The sequence below is a fragment of the Lissotriton helveticus genome, chromosome 8 (assembly GCF_964261635.1).
Source record: "Lissotriton helveticus chromosome 8, aLisHel1.1, whole genome shotgun sequence".
Classification (NCBI taxonomy): Eukaryota; Metazoa; Chordata; class Amphibia; order Caudata; family Salamandridae; genus Lissotriton; species Lissotriton helveticus.
In genome coordinates, this window is record NC_136069.1 from 994545670 (window position 1) to 994564669 (window position 19000).

The window sequence follows — 19000 nt, forward strand, 5'->3', positions numbered from 1 at the left end:
TGGCACGGTTCGCAGTTGTTCGGCGGGTTCATTCTTTATCTGTGCCGTCTGGAGGTTGTTCTCAGCCCTGCCTTTTGCTTTGCTCTCTTGGTGACGATGAATAGTTAAAAGAGAGATGGATGACTTGGGTGTTATTTGTCTTCTGACTTCTTTTCCCCACGCTGGTTCCGTGATGTTTCCGGGCAGGCTTCAGTGTGTTTCTTGGCAGGTGAAGAGAGTAGGTTCAAACATCCCTCTCACTAGGATGCCCCTCTCGCCGGTGTTCTTCTCTCACAAGACGTCCGGTAGGACCTCTGTACCAGGTTTCCACTGGACTGGTGTTGTCGGTCGTGTTGCTCTACCATAGCCTTCGGGCCGTGAGCAGGGCACTCCACGAGCCTCACTGTTGTGTCCTAGTTCCACCTGAAGGTTGAGTTGTCGACTCTTTTCCTTGTTCGCGAGGCTTTCATCCGCGAGGGTCCTGCAGACGCGCATCTGTAGATCTGTCTCCCGTGCGTTACTTGCTGCCACCAGAGTCCCTTAAGGCCTCTGCTTCCTGGGTTGCCACGGGCTGGTGTGAAGTGATCAGTTCCTCGGCTTCCGGAGGCCTGAGCAGTCTCGCCATCCAATCTTCCGCTCAACCCCAGAGGTAGATGTCGCCAACAGTCTAGCTTGCTTTCTTCTGCGATCGCCATGTGGATGGCCCGTAGGTAGCTGTCTTTGATCTGTGCTGCCAGTGCTCTTGCCAGGCCTTGTCTTCCAATGCACTCAGATGTTCCAGTGCCTATCACCTTGTTCTCCAACGCACTCAGGTATTCCAGTGCCTGTCACCTTCCTTCTTTCCGCAGGGGCGGCTTCTTCTTGCAGTGGCAGCGTGCCACTCTGATTTCTCCTTCCTTCTTTCTTAGTGGCGGTGGCCACTCTGATCTTTCTTCTCGCGACGTAACCTGGCTCGATCTTCTTCATCTTTCCTGGCCAGGCTTCCTCGTGCAGTGCGCGCACTCTGCACGTGTCCTCCTGGTCTTGTCCTAGGCCTAGGACACTATCTTCTTGTCACTTAACTCCCAGGGTTAGCGTCGCGACCTTCACTTCCTCTTTCTGTCACCTCCATTAATTGTGAAGTTGAAGTTCGTTGGTCCATGTCCACGGACTGCGCCTTGGCTGAACTTCTTGGACCACGTGCTGGTCCCTTCTGCCGATGTCCGGCAGGTAGGCTTCGTGGTGCTGAGCTTCTTGGACCTCGTGCTGGTCCCTTCCGCCGATGTCCGGCAGGTAGGCTTCGTGGTGCTGAGCTTCTTGGACCTCGTGCTTTGTGACCAGGCTGAGTGGTCAGGTTGCTCTTGTGTTGAGTCTTCAATGCTGCGGGTTGTCTGCGCAACCATTTTTCTTTCATTGCAGTTTGATTGCTTTGGTGCGCAACTGGGTGCGCTCTTCGGGTGTCCGTTGTGGTTTGCTGCTTTGGGCTAGTGCTGTCTGCACAGCTGCGCATTTGTGTCAGGCGGCTTTGCACTTCCTGGTGCCGGGTTCCAGAACCATCGTCGGTTCGTGAGGGGGTTGCTCCTACTTTCGCCATACTGCTGCAGCGATGACCTGTGGCCACTAGGTATCGCTGCGTTCTCTTCCGGCGTGGCGTGGTTGCTTTTGGAACGTTGCTTCTGGAGGGTTGCGTCACCACTCCATTTTGCTTCTTCTGGTCTTCCGTCTTCGGTGCGTTGCTAGTTGCGATCCTTGTGAATTTCTCGGGGGCACTTGCTGCGTGCTTTTGAGTGTCTTCTGGGAAGTTCTTGCACTCCTGTTGCTGGGGGTGCTCTTTGCGCTTCTGGCGCGCTCCTGCGCCATCACCTTTTGCATCTGGGTAGTATCTCGGTACCACTATATTCAGCGTTGCTGTGCATTTACCTTCATGCTTGGCAGTCTTTCCTGCTTAGCAGTCTGTCTTGCGCTGATGTGTCTCTGTAACGGTGTTACTTGGTGCTCCTCCTGCACTTTTTCTCTTTGTCCGCAAACACGGTGTAGTCGCCTAGTACCACTCTGGCAAATCTGTTTGCCTTCACCTTTGCTTTCTGTGGTTTTAGGAGTAGTGCAGGTCGCAGGCAGTATTACTGGGCACCATCCTTTTGCATTGTCCTTGCCTGGGTATCCTTACTGTTATCTCACAGACAAAAGTGTTTCTTTTCCTAATTTGGGCATCATCTATGCGCTCTAGGCATTCTTGGCTGTGTTCCCAGTTCTGCTGTGGTCTTATTCTGTTGGTACGGTGAGCTTGCTCGCTTTCTCCCTTCCTTGCCTGGAGGGAGTTGGTTACTTTTCCTCTAGCACTTCTGGGCTGCAACAGTTACCCCTGTGCTGCATTGCTTTCTTTCTGGCACAACGTTGCCTCCAAACTCCCCGGCTCAAGTCTGTTCACTGCATGCACCCTAGGTGCCAGTCTTTTATTCAGTGGACGCAGTAGTGTGCTTTGGCCACTAGATGGCAGTGATGCTTACTTTTCCAGTGCTGTGCTCGGCTCGTTCCTCACCGAGTCTTCCAATGCCTTTCACTTCCTTTGGAGGAGTGCCAGTGCAGGCTTCTCGTGGACTGGGCTCGTCCTTATTATCTTTTTCCCCCAGGGCAAGGGCACTCACAGCCTGGTAGGTGTTTCCTCTTTGTTCTCCCTGTGTGCCTGTGCAAATGCGGTTGGGGCACACGCCTTTCTGCTGCATCCATTCAACAGCCTGCAGCTCTCCAGTTGGCCAGGGCAGCTTCACTCACGCTGCAGTCTTCGCCGGGGTGCTTCTCTGCTGCACTTGTGCACGCACCTGGCTGCACTGCGATTGTCCCTCTGACGTGGTGAGTCTCTTCCGTTTTAATATTATAGACAGCGCTTCGTACACGCGCGGGTGCCGGCAGTTCATGTGTCCATGGGGTGAGGGGGCCTCATGATGACGCGGGTGGGCTCCGCTTTAATTACTGTGTCTCTCACTATGGTGTCGCCGGTGTTCTATAATCCACTGTCCCCCATGTGGCAGTGTCCCCTCATCGTTGTGCGCATGCGCACTAATGGTGCGCATGCGCATTATAATTTTCATGACGTCTCACTACCCCGCCCATCAGGGACTGTACCCCCTGTTTGTGCACACATTTACGCAAGTGTGGGTGGGGCCAGTTCTACGTTGCCATGTCGCGCGCGCGAGCTCCTCCGCCGCTGTGATTAGTCAGCTCTGGCAGGCGCTGCGATGGCGCTTCCTACCAGAGGCAGCCTCGGCGGCAGAGGGGCAGCGCTGCGGGCGGACGCGGCTAAGGCGACCCTGCTTTGACCGGTGGCAGCAGCAGCATGTCCCGCTGCGGCTGACGGGGGAGCCCGGGGCTGCCGCCACCTCTCCCCCGCCCGGGAGCATGGAGCCCGCCGCCGCCGTGCCCCCGCTCAAGGAGGTGCGCTGGAATTCGGCCTCGCTGCCCCTGGACCAGCTCACCAACAATCAGCTCCTACCGGCTGCCCCAGGTGGTGCGTCTGGACACCGATGAGTGCAGCGGCGCCGCGCCGGGAGGGGCCTGTGGGGAGCGGGGAGCCATGGTCCGACGCACCGGCTACGGTCACTGGCTGTGCAGGCGGCACCGGGCGCAGCCAGCAGCTCTCCTGACTGACCTCAGCCTCCCCTTCAAAGGAATGGCTGCGGCATCAGCTCGGGAGATTTTAATTCACATTAGAGTAGAATCCTTTCTTAGGTATTACAACGTTCAACAGAAGTGCAGGTGACTTAAATACCAAGGGGCAGATTTAAAAGCCCCTTGCGCCACTTTTGCGTCACTTTTCCTATGTTATAAATGACGCAAAAGTGGTGCAAGGGGCTTGTAAATAAGCCCCCAAGTTTGGGGGGCGGTCAAGGTTGCGAATTTGCAACCGAGACACGACCAACTTTATTTCTCCTTGGACTCCAATTAGGAGTGATATTGTACTTGGGACAAGTTGAGGATGGTTGCTTGTCTAAAAAGAAGCCGATCTCTTGTTCAAAACGAAGACAGACTTGTGTGCAGTAGTTACCGTCCCACCGTTCTCCCTACCTCCTTGCTGTTGTGAGTACCAGTGTTCTGAATATGATGGGTCGCTGAGGCGTCCTGGTGCTGTAATTATGCCATACATCCCCACCGGACGCTTGTGTGGCATGGATCTCTACCTGGCATGCCCCTCAACTCTGCTTCATTTTCTGATGATTTGTTTGTTGGGCTACAAGAGAGTAGTAGAATTGGGGTTCTTGAATATTCATGTGTTATACCGCTTTGTTTGTCTATTTTGTATGTCAATTACACAAAGGCATTAATACAGAAAACATACAGAATCACGTCTCGGGCTTACAAATTAGAGCACATCCGCATTCAAATTAATAAACTACTGTGTTTTCGTGAGTAAATAGAATACTCCAGGGCCCTCCCTTCCTCTCTATCGCCCTCCCTTCCTCTCTATCGCCCTCCCTCTCTCTCTATCGCCCTCCCCCTCCCTCTCTCTCTCTATCGCCCTCCCTCTCTCTCTCTATCGCCCTCCCTCTGTCTCTCTATCGCCCTCCCTCTGTCTCTCTATCGCCCTCCCTCTGTCTCTCTATCGCCCTCCCTCTGTCTCTCTATCGCCCTCCCTCTGTCTCTCTATCGCCCTCCCTCTGTCTCTCTATCGCCCTCCCTCTGTCTCTCTATCGCCCTCCCTCTGTCTCTCTATCGCCCTCCCTCTGTCTCTCTATCGCCCTCCCTCTGTCTCTCTATCGCCCTCCCTCTGTTTCTCTATCGCCCTCCCTCTGTCTCTCTATCGCCCTCCCTCTGTCTCTCTATCGCCCTCCCTCTGTCTCTCTCGCCCTCCCTCTATCTCTCTCGCCCTCCCTCTCTCTCTCGCCCTCCCTCTCTCTCTCGCCCTCCCTCTCTCTCTCGCCCTCCCTCTCTCTCGCCCTCCCTCTCTCAATCGCCCTCCCTCTCTCTATCTCCCTCTCTCTCTCTCTATCGCTCCCTCTCTCTCTATCGCCCTCTCTCTCTCTCTATCGCCCTCTCTCTCTCTCTATCGCCCTCTCTCTCTCTCTATCGCCCTCTCTCTCTATCGCCCTCCCTCTCTCTATCGCCCTCCCTCTCTCTATCGCCCTCCCTCTCTCTATCGCCCTCCCTCTCTCTCCCTATCGCCCTCTCTCTCTCTCTCTAGCTATGGCCCTCTCTCTCTCTCTCTAGCTATGGCCCTCCCTCTATCGCCCTCTCTCTCTCTCTCTCTCTATCGCCCTCTCTCTATCGCCCTCTCTCTCTCTCTCTCTATCGCCCTCTCTCTATCGCCCTCTCTCTCTCTCTCGCCCTCTATCGCCCTCTCTCTCTATCTCTCTCTCTCTCTCTCTATCGCCCTCCCTCTCTCTCTCTCTATCGCCCTCTCTCTCTATCGCCCTCTCTCTATCGCCCTCCCTCTCTCTCTCTATCGCCCTCTCTCTCTATCGCCCTCTCTCTCTATCGCCCTCCCTATCTCTCTCTCTAAATCGCCCTCTCTCTATCGCCCTCTCTCTATCGCCCTCTCTCTATCGCCCTCTCTCTATCGCCCTCTCTCTATCGCCCTCTCTCTATCGCCCTCTCTCTATCGCCCTCTCTCTCTCTCTCTATCGCCCTCTCTCTCTCTCTCTCTCTATCGCCCTCTCTCTATCGCCCTCTATCGCCCTCTCTCTATCGCCCTCTCTCTATCGCCCTCTCTCTATCGCCCTCTCTCTATCGCCCTCTCTCTCTATTGCCCTCTCTCTCTATCGCCCTCTCTCTCTATCGCCCTCTCTCTCTATCGCCCTCTCTCTATCGCCCTCTCTCTCTATCGCCCTCTCTCTATCGCCCTCTCTCTATCGCCCTCTCTCTATCGCCCTCTCTCTCTATCGCCCTCCCTCTATCGCCCTCCCTCTATCGCCCTCCCTCTATCGCCCTCCCTCTATCGCCCTCCCTCTATCGCCCTCCCTCTATCGCCCTCCCTCTATCGCCCTCCCTCTATCGCCCTCCCTCTATCGCCCTCCCTCTATCGCCCTCTCTCTATCGCCCTCTCTCTATCGCCCTCTCTCTATCGCCCTCTCTCTCTCGCCCTCTCTCTCTCGCCCTCTCTCTCTCGCCCTCTCTCTCTCGCCCTCTCTCTCTCGCCCTCCCTCTCTCTCTCTCGCCCTCCCTCCCTCTCTATCGCCCTCCCTCCCTCTCTATCGCCCTCTCTCTCTACCGCCCTCCCTCTCTCTCTCTCTCTCTCTATCGCCCTCTCTCTCTCTCTCTCTATCGCCCTCTCTCTCTCTCTATCGCCCTCTCTCTCTCTCTATCGCCCTCTCTCTCTCTCTCTATCGCCCTCTCTCTCTCTATCGCCCTCCCTCTCTCTCTATCGCCCTCCCTCTCTCTCTATCGCCCTCCCTCTCTCTCTATCGCCCTCCCTCTCTCTCTATCGCCCTCCCTCTCTCTCTATCGCCCTCCCTCTCTCTATCGCCCTCCCTCTCTCTCTATCGCCCTCCCTCTCTCTCTCTATCGCCCTCCCTCTCTCTCTATCGCCCTCTCTCTCTCTATATCGCCCTCTCTCTCTCTCTCTATCGCCCTCCCTCTCTCTCTATCGCCCTCCCTCTCTCTCTCTATCGCCCTCCCTCTCTCTCTATCGCCCTCTCTCTCTCTCTATCGCCCTCCCTCTCTCTCTATCGCCCTCCCTCTCTCTCTCTATCGCCCTCCCTCTCTCTCTATCGCCCTCTCTCTCTCTATATCGCCCTCTCTCTCTCTATATCGCCCTCTCTCTATCGCCCTCTCTCTCTCGCCCTCCCTCTCTCTCTCTCGCCCTCCCTCCCTCTCTATCGCCCTCCCTCCCTCTCTATCGCCCTCTCTCTCTACCGCCCTCCCTCTCTCTCTCTCTCTCTCTATCGCCCTCTCTCTCTCTCTCTCTATCGCCCTCTCTCTCTCTCTATCGCCCTCTCTCTCTCTCTATCGCCCTCTCTCTCTCTCTCTATCGCCCTCTCTCTCTCTATCGCCCTCCCTCTCTCTCTATCGCCCTCCCTCTCTCTCTATCGCCCTCCCTCTCTCTCTATCGCCCTCCCTCTCTCTCTATCGCCCTCCCTCTCTCTCTATCGCCCTCCCTCTCTCTATCGCCCTCCCTCTCTCTCTATCGCCCTCCCTCTCTCTCTCTATCGCCCTCCCTCTCTCTCTATCGCCCTCTCTCTCTCTCTATCGCCCTCCCTCTCTCTCTCTATCGCCCTCCCTCTCTCTCTATCGCCCTCTCTCTCTCTATATCGCCCTCTCTCGCCCTCTATCGCCCTCTCTCTCTATCTCTCTCTCTCTCTCTCTATCGCCCTCCCTCTCTCTCTCTCTATCGCCCTCTCTCTCTATCGCCCTCTCTCTATCGCCCTCCCTCTCTCTCTCTATCGCCCTCTCTCTCTATCGCCCTCTCTCTCTATCGCCCTCCCTATCTCTCTCTCTAAATCGCCCTCTCTCTATCGCCCTCTCTCTATCGCCCTCTCTCTATCGCCCTCTCTCTATCGCCCTCTCTCTATCGCCCTCTCTCTATCGCCCTCTCTCTCTCTCTCTATCGCCCTCTCTCTCTCTCTCTCTCTCTATCGCCCTCTCTCTATCGCCCTCTATCGCCCTCTCTCTATCGCCCTCTCTCTATCGCCCTCTCTCTATCGCCCTCTCTCTATCGCCCTCTCTCTCTATTGCCCTCTCTCTCTATCGCCCTCTCTCTCTATCGCCCTCTCTCTCTATCGCCCTCTCTCTATCGCCCTCTCTCTCTATCGCCCTCTCTCTATCGCCCTCTCTCTATCGCCCTCTCTCTATCGCCCTCTCTCTCTATCGCCCTCCCTCTATCGCCCTCCCTCTATCGCCCTCCCTCTATCGCCCTCCCTCTATCGCCCTCCCTCTATCGCCCTCCCTCTATCGCCCTCCCTCTATCGCCCTCCCTCTATCGCCCTCCCTCTATCGCCCTCCCTCTATCGCCCTCTCTCTATCGCCCTCTCTCTATCGCCCTCTCTCTATCGCCCTCTCTCTCTCGCCCTCTCTCTCTCGCCCTCTCTCTCTCGCCCTCTCTCTCTCGCCCTCTCTCTCTCGCCCTCCCTCTCTCTCTCTCGCCCTCCCTCCCTCTCTATCGCCCTCCCTCCCTCTCTATCGCCCTCTCTCTCTACCGCCCTCCCTCTCTCTCTCTCTCTCTCTATCGCCCTCTCTCTCTCTCTCTCTATCGCCCTCTCTCTCTCTCTATCGCCCTCTCTCTCTCTCTATCGCCCTCTCTCTCTCTCTCTATCGCCCTCTCTCTCTCTATCGCCCTCCCTCTCTCTCTATCGCCCTCCCTCTCTCTCTATCGCCCTCCCTCTCTCTCTATCGCCCTCCCTCTCTCTCTATCGCCCTCCCTCTCTCTCTATCGCCCTCCCTCTCTCTATCGCCCTCCCTCTCTCTCTATCGCCCTCCCTCTCTCTCTCTATCGCCCTCCCTCTCTCTCTATCGCCCTCTCTCTCTCTATATCGCCCTCTCTCTCTCTCTCTATCGCCCTCCCTCTCTCTCTATCGCCCTCCCTCTCTCTCTCTATCGCCCTCCCTCTCTCTCTATCGCCCTCTCTCTCTCTCTATCGCCCTCCCTCTCTCTCTATCGCCCTCCCTCTCTCTCTCTATCGCCCTCCCTCTCTCTCTATCGCCCTCTCTCTCTCTATATCGCCCTCTCTCTCTCTATATCGCCCTCTCTCTATCGCCCTCTCTCTATCGCCCTCTCTCTCTATCTCTCTCTCTCTCCCTCTCTCGCCCTCCCTCTCTCCCTCTCTCTCTATCGCTCTCGCTCTCCCTCTCTCGCCCTGTCTCTCTCTCTCTCTGGCTATGGCCCTCCCTCTATCGCCCTCCCTCCCTCTCTCTCTCTCTCTCTCTCTCTATCGCCCTCTCTCGCTCTCTCTCTCTCTCGCCCTCTCTCTATCGCCCTCTCTCTATCGCCCTCTCTCTATCGCCCTCTCTCTCTCTCTCTATCGCCCTCTCTCTCTCTCTCTATCGCCCTCTCTCTCTCTCTCTATCGCCCTCCCATCTCTCTCTCGCCCTCCCATCTCTCTCTCGCCCTCCCTCTCTCTCTATTGCCCTCCCTCTCTCTATCGCCCTCCCTCTCTCTATCGCCCTCCCTCTCTCTCCCTATCGCCCTCTCTCTCTCTCTCTAGCTATGGCCCTCTCTCTCTCTCTCTAGCTATGGCCCTCCCTCTATCGCCCTCTCTCTCTCTCTCTCTCTATCGCCCTCTCTCTATCGCCCTCTCTCTCTCTCTCTATCGCCCTCTCTCTATCGCCCTCTCTCTCTCTCTCGCCCTCTATCGCCCTCTCTCTCTATCTCTCTCTCTCTCTCTCTATCGCCCTCCCTCTCTCTCTCTCTATCGCCCTCTCTCTCTATCGCCCTCTCTCTATCGCCCTCCCTCTCTCTCTCTATCGCCCTCTCTCTCTATCGCCCTCTCTCTCTATCGCCCTCCCTATCTCTCTCTCTAAATCGCCCTCTCTCTATCGCCCTCTCTCTATCGCCCTCTCTCTATCGCCCTCTCTCTATCGCCCTCTCTCTATCGCCCTCTCTCTATCGCCCTCTCTCTCTCTCTCTATCGCCCTCTCTCTCTCTCTCTCTCTATCGCCCTCTCTCTATCGCCCTCTATCGCCCTCTCTCTATCGCCCTCTCTCTATCGCCCTCTATCGCCCTCTCTCTATCGCCCTCTCTCTATCGCCCTCTCTCTATCGCCCTCTCTCTATCGCCCTCCCTCTATCGCCCTCTCTCTATCGCCCTCTCTCTCTATCGCCCTCTCTCTCTATCGCCCTCTCTCTCTATCGCCCTCTCTCTCTATCGCCCTCTCTCTATCGCCCTCTCTCTCTCTTTCGCCCTCTCTCTATTGCCCTCTCTCTATCGCCCTCTCTCTATCGCCCTCTCTCTCTATCGCCCTCCCTCTATCGCCCTCCCTCTATCGCCCTCCCTCTATCGCCCTCCCTCTATCGCCCTCCCTCTATCGCCCTCCCTCTATCGCCCTCCCTCTATCGCCCTCCCTCTATCGCCCTCCCTCTATCGCCCTCTCTCTATCGCCCTCTCTCTATCGCCCTCTCTCTATCGCCCTCTCTCTCTCGCCCTCTCTCTCTCGTCCTCTCTCTCTTGCCCTCTCTCTCTCGCCCTCTCTCTCTCGCCCTCCCTCTCTCTCTCTCGCCCTCCCTCCCTCTCTATCGCCCTCCCTCCCTCTCTATCGCCCTCTCTCTCTACCGCCCTCCCTCTCTCTCTCTCTCTCTCTATCGCCCTCTCTCTCTCTCTCTCTATCGCCCTCTCTCTCTCTCTATCGCCCTCTCTCTCTCTCTCTATCGCCCTCTCTCTCTCTATCGCCCTCTCTCTCTCTATCGCCCTCCCTCTCTCTCTATCGCCCTCCCTCTCTCTCTATCGCCCTCCCTCTCTCTCTATCGCCCTCCCTCTCTCTCTATCGCCCTCCCTCTCTCTCTATCGCCCTCCCTCTCTCTATCACCCTCCCTCTCTCTCTATCGCCCTCCCTCTCTCTCTCTATCGCCCTCCCTCTCTCTCTATCGCCCTCTCTCTCTCTATATCGCCCTCTCTCTCTCTATATCGCCCTCTCTCTATCGCCCTCTCTCTATCGCCCTCTCTCTCTATCTCTCTCTCTCTCCCTCTCTCGCCCTCCCTCTCTCCCTCTCTCTCTATCGCTCTCGCTCTCCCTCTCTCGCCCTGTCTCTCTCTCTCTCTGGCTATGGCCCTCCCTCTATCGCCCTCCCTCCCTCTCTCTCTCTCTCTCTCTCTCTATCGCCCTCTCTCGCTCTCTCTCTCTCTCGCCCTCTCTCTATCGCCCTCTCTCTATCGCCCTCTCTCTATCGCCCTCTCTCTATCGCCCTCTCTCTATCGCCCTCTCTCTCTCTCTCTATCGCCCTCTCTCTCTCTCTCTATCGCCCTCTCTCTCTCTCTCTATCGCCCTCCCATCTCTCTCTCGCCCTCCCATCTCTCTCTCGCCCTCCCTCTCTCTCTCTCGCCCTCCCTCTCTCTCGCCCTCCCTCTCTCTCGCCCTCCCTCTCTCTCTCTCGCCCTCCCTCTCTCTCTCTCGCCCTCCCTCTCTCTCTCTCGCCCTCCCTCTCTCTCTCTCGCCCTCCCTCTCTCTATCGCCCTGTTCTCTTCTCTTCTCACGTGCTGATCTGCTGCTCTCTTCCACCCTGCCTCCTTCTCTAACTCCCTGTTCTCTTGTCATCTCACGTGCTGAACTGCTGCTCTCTTCCACCCTGCCTCCTTCTCGAACTCCCTGTTCTCTTGTCATCTCACGTGCTGAACTGCTGCTCTCTTCCACCCCGCCTCCTTCTCTAACTCCCTGTTCTCTTCTCTTCTCACGTGCTGATCTGCTGCTCTCTTCCACCACACCTCCTTCTTTAACTCCCTGTTCTCTTTTACTGTGCTTATCTGCTGTTCTCTTTCACCCCGCCTCCTTCTCTAACTCCCTGTTCTCTCAGACACAACCACACCACACACAACCAAACCACACGCGCAACCAGACACAACCACACACATGTTTATAAGCATTTTATCTTCTTTATTTCTCAAGCTCACTAATGCAAATGAAAAGCTGTACAGCAGTGTCCTTACTGCAGTTTTCAGAATTGTAGCCAAGAAGTATCTACACCTACCAGAATGGCAACAATTGCTGCTTAGCCGACGAATTCCTTGACCACCCAACATTGGTTCTTGGATTATGCCTGCCATTATTATAAAACTGTTAACACATTTTTGCACACCATGTAACTTGCCTTATCTGCATACTCTCTGCTAATTTTATGTTATCAATTTGCAGGATTATGGCGGTATGCAGAGACCTGGAATTGTTGTCGACTACCAGACAAATCTGGTATTTGGTCGGCCTGCTGGAAGGTGGATGAAAAGAAAGATGATGCAATCGCTTAATAAACCCATTGGAGGGGCGTTTGTCGACAAAAAACCTAAATTGAGAAAACCTGGATCAAATGGCAATGCGGTCAAAAAAGGTATGTTTCTAGATAGACAGCATCTGGTTTTTAGGTTTCGCCTCTCACCCCTGGACCAGAGTACCCCTACTCACCCCTAGATCTGAGCACCCGCTACTCACCCCTGGACCTGAGCACCCGCCACTCAGCCCTGGACCTGAGCACCCGCCACTCAGCCCTGGACCTGAGCACCCGCCACTCAGCCCTGGACCTGAGCACCCGCCACTCAGCCCTGGACCTGAGCACCCGCCACTCACCCCTAGATCTGAGCACCCGCCACGCACCCCTGAACCAGAGCACCCGCCACGCACCCCTGGCCAGAGCACCCGCCACGCACCCCTGGCCAGAGCACCCGCCACTCACCCCTGGATCTGAGCACACGCCACTCATCCGTGGACCAGAGCACCCCCCAGTTGAAAATTAACTTGGGTGAATCTGAAGGAGCTACATTTTAGGGTGTATTTCAGAGTGCAAAGTCTGTTACGATGAGACCCAGGGGCTTATTATGTCTGTGGTGCATTGAACCTAGGGGGCAAGTCAGAAGTGCTCACTATATCCTAGTTGGCTATTATTACTAAACCTTAGGCTTCCATTAGAGTCTAATGGGCCCCTTTCACTTGGACGCAACGTGTTGCTTGTATCTGATTTAGGATATTACATAAAATGTGACAATCGTGGCAGATCAGCTCTTACCTGTGCCCTCAGCTCTTACCTGTGCCCTCAGCTCTTACCTGTGCCCTCAGCTCTTACCTGTGCCCTCAGCTCTTACCTGTGCCCTCAGCTCTTACCCCTGTGCCCTCAGCTCTTACACCTGTGCCCTCAGCTCTTACACCTGTGCCCTCAGCTCTTACCCCTGTGCCCTCAGCTCTTACCCCTGTGCCCTCAGCTCTTACCCCTGTGCCCTCAGCTCTTACCCCTGTGCCCTCAGCTCTTACCCCTGTGCCCTCAGCTCTTACCCCTCTGCCCTCAGCTCTTACCCCTCTGCCCTCAGCTCTTACCCCTCTGCCCTCAGCTCTTACCCTGTGCCACACATTGAATTGGGGATCTCTGCCTCGTTCACAGTTGATAGATGGACCATATCAGTAATATTCATTGGCAGTCTGGGATGGGACAAAAACCTGACTGGAGGTGGTAGGGGGGTTTTGGGGAACTTGGACGATCACATTGTTTAAAGTTTGTCACTGTTAATGTGTACTCGCCAGCCTGGCACGCTGCTGCAGCCGGTGACTGCTCCTCTGAACTCTTCTCTCCTTCCCAGAGCTTAACACCAAGATGATTGGCTTTGACGAGTTCTTGCCCATGCTGCAGACAATTGCGAAGAACAAGGACCAGGGTACCTACGATGACTTTGTGGAGGGGCTGAGGGTCTTCGACAAAGAAGCCAATGGCTCTGTGATGGGCGCTGAGTTGCGACATGTACTAGTCACTCTGGGTAAGAGGCCATTTTGGCACAGTACTATTTTCAAGGCAGAGTATAATTGACTGCTGAACTCCCCAGCCCCCCTGCAGTGTTCAGGGCCCCCCTTTCTGATTCCGAGCTTAGATTTCTACCCGCGTCTGGATATTATAGTTAATGTGCCCTGTTTCAGCCTAACAAAGTGTCCTATCAATCTCATTTAACTGTACATTCTTTTGGGGCGAGGGAGGACGGGGACACGGTTGGGTTACAAGTGGTTTTTGGATTGCCCCTTCTACAGGCTAGAGCTTTGACTGACTAATAGTTAGTCTTGGTGAGCCATGTCCTGGAAATTGGTGGCCTCCTTGTCTTGTGGGTAGCGGCCACTTCAGAACATCTGCTCTGTCTGGTTTTACCCTGGTGGCTGGCTAGTCTCAGCAGCCAGTGCTGCTTATGTGGCGGAAGTGTATTTGGTGGGTAAGTGCTGGGTCTGAAGCTGTGCGTGCTGCTGCATTCTGGGCAGTTAATCTGGAAGGTGTTTGATCGAAGCCTGTGTGCTATTTTGTCCTTTCCATTGTGCAGGTGAGAAGATGTGTCTGTATGTGTGGCTGTGTCTGTGTGTGTGTCTGTCTGTGTGTGTGTCTGTGTGTGTGTCTGTGTGTGTGGCTGTGTCTGTGTGTGGGGCTGTGTCTGTGTGTGTGTGGCTGTGTCTGTGTGTGTGTGGCTGTGCCTGTGTGTGTGGCTGTGTCTGTGTGTGTGTGTGTCTGTGTGTGTGTGGCTGTGTCTGTGTGTGTGTGGCTGTGTCTGTGTGTGTGTGTGGCTGTGTCTGTGTGTGTGTGTGGCTGTGTGTGTCTGTGTGTGTGGCTGTGTGGGGCTGTCTGTGTGTGGCTGTGTGGGGCTGTCTGTGTGTGGCTGTGTCTGTGTGTGTGGCTGTGTCTGTGTGTGTGGCTGTGTCTGTGTGTGTGGCTGTGTCTGTGTGTGTGTGGCTGTGTCTGTGTGTGTGCGGCTGTGTCTGTGTGTGTGTGCGGCTGTGTCTGTGTGTGTGTGCGGCTGTGTCTGTGTGTGTGTGCGGCTGTGTGTGTGTGGCTCTGTCTGTGTGTGTGTGGCTCTGTCTGTGTGTGTGTGGGGCGTTCTGTCTGTGTCTGTGTGGGGCGCTCTGTCTGTGTCTGTGTGGGGCGCTCTGTCTGTGTGGGGCGCTCTGTCTGTGTGGGGCGCTCTGTCTGTGTGTGTGTGTGGGGCGCTCTGTCTGTGTCTGTGTGTGTGTGTGGGGCGCTCTGTCTGTGTGAGAGTGGCTCTATATGAATGTCAGTGCAATCCATCACGTCATTAACAATTACAGACCTTCACATCGCCAACACCTTGGTATTGGTTTGATAGTTGAAATAATTGGGCAGTGTGGTGGTTATAATATTAATTATGGGTATCTCAAAATAAAGGCTTTGTCAATGTGAAGGGCATGTCTTTGAAATTGGATGGCCTCTTCTTCCTATTTCATTTTTTTCCAAATCCTTCGGCTCTCTCATTGACCAATCTGTGTCCTTCAAAGGGCATGTCCAGAAAAGAGCACAGACATCGGAGTCCCAGCTTACATTAAAGCACATTATAAAGCTTGCCCTTCATGTTAAACATTTGTGGTTCACGTTCCAGGTACTTGTCTTATCATTTGCCCAATGAGGCCCCACACTACTCTCTCACAGTTCTCATTAACACCTGTCAAAGTTTCTCTTACGCGGTCGCTTTTCTAATCGCCAACAACAGACAATGTGAGCTTGTTTGCCCTTCTTTGAAATAATTACAGGAGTTCCCTCTCCATTTCATAATCCACCTCGAAGTGTGTTGTGTGAGCTACAAGGCACTTCTCTTGAGTAAACCTGAATACATTGCCTCTAAACATGGCTGGTGGACCAAACACTGCTGGCAGTTCATCTCTGGCTAGGTTCTGTTATCTGCCGACATTCCATTAAATTCAGAGGCTGCTGTTTCATGATACTTTGATTTGCATCTCTGCACCACCACTGCCATGCACACACGGACACCAAAAAAGAATTTATGCAAAGCATTGTCATTTACAATGCCAGTAACTCAAACTTAAATGCTGCGAGACCTATTGCATTGCAAATGCTTATTTTCTATAGCTTTGCTTTTGAAGCAATTGCACCTCCTTGTCTTTATCTTACGATGTTTACAGCTAAAGCACGAGTGCGTCAAAGGTCTCGCATTTGAGAGACTTTGATCTATTTGCATTGTAAATGACAATGTTTTTTTATTTGTCTTCAGAAAATCTACCAGAGGTTTTTCAAACCATTCAATCAGACTCGGTGTAACCCGTTGCCTTGCAGTCTGCCTTGGAGTCCTGCTCGCCTTGTCTCTTGGCTGTGCTCTTTTCCCTTGAGGGTTTCAGGTCACGGCCTGCTTGGTGGGGTTTGATTGCTTGCTTGTGGAGGGAGCGAGATTGCGGGTCATTCCCTAATAAGAGTCCCTGGTGTTTTTTAAACGCTTATCTGGCACACCCTGGTGGCAGAGTAGTTTCTATAGGGTTTCTGTCCACATTGAAGGCCTTCTCTTCTAGGTTCCAACCAAGTTATTGTAGTTGAACTAGCAGTATGTGTATAAATTAACGTTTATTTATCTAAAAAAATTTCCAGGCTTACAAGGAACAAATAAAAAGGGAGAGCGTACTCATTGCTACAAGTATCCTAAACAACCCAACAGTCAAGTCCCGGTGCGTTTCCAGCTTGCCCTCGCGGGTGACTGGGATACCGAGTCCTGAGAGAGAGATACCAGCCCTCCAGCATTCTAAATCCCAGGTACTGAACTGACTAAAACCTTACAGAGAATTCTTGAGTCAGATTCTTGGCAAAACAAACTTAACTTAAACTGCTACTTACTCACTCCCTCCCACGTATTAGGCTTAGGTCAGGTACACCGGGGTAGGCGTAGTTAGAAGCACCATTGACGATTAGTCAATGTATATATGTATGTATATCTTTTATCCATTTTAAAGTATCATATGGCTAAGAAACCATATCAATGCTTTTACAGTATTATTTTATAATCCTGCTTTTACTATATGCATTCTACTTAACCCTAAGTATTGCAATTGTAGCGATTCATTTCTCTTGTATGAGAAAAGAGACTGATCAATAAATAACACCTTTTATTGAAAACGCCCGTCTCTTCTTTTCTCTACAATCTGGTGAAACTAAGAATGCACGTATTGACTGAGTAAAATAGCTGTCTTTTGTTTTCACACGACTCTAGAGATGTACTCTTGATCAGGGAGAGCAAAGTTGTCGTGTTCTATGGTTGTCAGAAACTAAATCCCTTCTTGTCTATCCAGGGAGGTTAAAATCCTCCTCGCCTATTCGAGAAAGTTTCTAGTGAACTCTGAGCTAGCTGGCACACAAAACTTAAGTCTAATATAGTCAGTAGAAGACCTAGTTAACCTCTGTCCTACGTCTATACTATTGAAGATATTATTCCAATGCGCAGAGCCTATTGGGAATATAGGAACTACACTACACCCCACTGACCCCACTGGTGCGGCCCTCAGACACAAACCACAGTGTAAATTTGGCCCCTGAGAGAACGTTTGTGAGTACCCATGACCTATGCTGTGCTTCCAAGCGCTGAGATACCCCCCTGGGGGTGATTCAAGTGCTATACACATTAAATAAAATCATTAATTAAATCAAACAGGTACACATGCTGCAAACGGATAAGTTAATTACCATCAACAATTAGCTTGCAGCCTGTAATGCTGTGGATGCACTTGCACCCTTCCTGCCACCAGGGCTCACACTGCATATTGAATGTTCAGATCTGTGTACTCCTTCCTCAGCTTTGCAAATAACACTTCTTCCGTACTGAGTTTCACCCAAAAAATTGTAGTTTCGCAGGAAATGAATTTCTTGGAAATGTGATGCCCACCCTCAATATTCCAGTCATCGCCCCCTCTGTACAAGGACTCCTCGGAGCTCATGGGCGTTCATAGACCTGGCATGGATTTTTCCATCCTATGGTCTGTCTGGACATACTCTAAAATGTATAAGTCCTGCATATGTTCTCCCCGTTGTAAGATGCCTTTTCTAATAATATATTCTTTCTGCTTTTTTGTGATCTGAAATCTGAGTTCTTTACTTGCACTGTTAACAAGACTTTTGCTGTTACTTTTGTAATAGTTAGTGTGCATTTGTTCTGGAGAATTTTGCTAAAGATGGTTTAAAACTTGTGTTTACTTTTAGGGTGAGAATCCCTTTGAAATCGTTGAACAAACGGGAGAATCGGTAGTTGAGGAAACAACTGATGCGAATGATGAAGACAATGAGCAAAACGAAAAGGAGGACATTGATGGTGAAAACAATGAAAATGAGGAGCAGATAATGTGGAGGCAGAAAGTGCAGATGCGGATGATGCTGCTGACCCAAATGATTACTCTGGGGACTTAACAACCACTGATGAAAAGTAGTTGAGAAACTGCCCTGAAAGACCAAACACTTTAGCACACTGCATTGGTGGACTTTAAGAACAATTTTCCGCAAAGTTGAGCAGTTCGTTCACCCTGCATGCATTCCACTTCTGTTTTAATTGCCTATGGGCAAACCGGTTTTAAGTTTTGTTTTTTTAATAAACTAAAGCTTGTATTAAGCACAGCAAATGCGTCAGTATTCTTCCAGTGTAAATTGATTTGTTCATGGTTACGTTTTGAGTAATTTTGAGCAGTTTGGGTTCTAAACATTCCAATGTGATTTTTTTCCAGTTTTTAGCGCCCAATGTAGTGTTGTATATAATTCAAGCTGTTGTAGCAAAGAAACCCTGATTATGTCCTGCAGTAATAAAGGCTTACAACAAGATTATACACTTATTTTGCACCTCTCCTATATGGTACTGTCTACCTCAAAGAACGGGTACACTCAAGGTGGTGTATAATGTGTTTTATGCCCGGAGGTAGCGCCCCAGGGGGGAGCACTCGCCTGTTTAATGCTGATCAAAGGCTCTTTGCTGAGGTGTGAGATTGGAGAGGGGGCCGAGGGTATTCTGGGTGACGAGGTGTTACTGTAAGGCCTGGTAGCCTCTGCATAATGAGCAGAGGTGGGGATGGCAAGAAATATCCGCTCTGCCTATGGGGGCCTTGTGACACCAGCTGGGTGATTCACCCACCGAGGTGTTCCTTTCTTGCTTTAAAGCGTTCGATTTGTCTTGTGTTTTTTCTGCACTTTTATTTAGCGCGAACCCTATCGGAAGGTATTGCAGCGCTTTAAATGAACACTAGTTACATCACACAAGGTCACTTTTTAAACCAGATAAACAAGCATTTTCGGAAATTATGTAGAATATTCCATTTGTGGAGTGCTGCAGTCGGGCCGGAGCTGAATTTTAATCGGGGGGGGACTGCAGTGATGGACTGCAGTGTGTCTGCTGTTATACCAATGGCATAAATCACGCCAAGCCAGACTCTGTACCCACAGGCACCAGCTCCCGACTGTCAGGGTGGTCGGGAGGCAGCTGGAAAGGTCTGAGGTACCAGGGAGAGGGGGCTGGACACAGACAGGGACAGAGGAACCAAGGAAGCAAGAAAGAGCGGGAAAGACGAGGAAGGAAAGGAGAGGAGGAAGAAAATAATATGATAAGCAAGAAGGAGGAGGGGCGAAGAGAGGGATAAACGGAGGAGGGGGTTATGAGGGAGGAGAACAGAAGTGGATTGACAGAA

The 19000-nt window shown here is 52.6% G+C and overlaps 1 protein-coding gene across 1 annotated transcript; it reads left to right on the forward strand.

The window, feature by feature from the left end:
• Window positions 1-3434: 3434 nt before the first annotated feature.
• On the forward strand, window positions 3435-18143 carry LOC144771846 (uncharacterized). Its single transcript, XM_078656112.1, has 5 exons — window positions 3435-3463; window positions 11726-11915; window positions 13153-13326; window positions 15936-16097; window positions 17535-18143. Exons 2-4 carry the CDS (start codon window positions 11738-11740, stop codon window positions 16058-16060), a joined length of 477 nt encoding a protein of 158 aa, XP_078512238.1. The 5' UTR covers window positions 3435-3463; window positions 11726-11737; the 3' UTR covers window positions 16061-16097; window positions 17535-18143.
• Window positions 18144-19000: the final 857 nt, after the last annotated feature.

Coding starts and splice junctions, on each gene's coding strand:
- LOC144771846 (XM_078656112.1), top strand. CDS start 11,738: ATGCAGAGACCTGGAATTGTTGTCGACTACCAGACAAATCTGGTATTT. Junction 11,916..13,152: donor TGGCAATGCGGTCAAAAAAG/GTATGTTTCTAG, acceptor TCTCCTTCCCAG/AGCTTAACACCAAGATGATT. Junction 13,327..15,935: donor ACATGTACTAGTCACTCTGG/GTAAGAGGCCAT, acceptor AAAAATTTCCAG/GCTTACAAGGAACAAATAAA.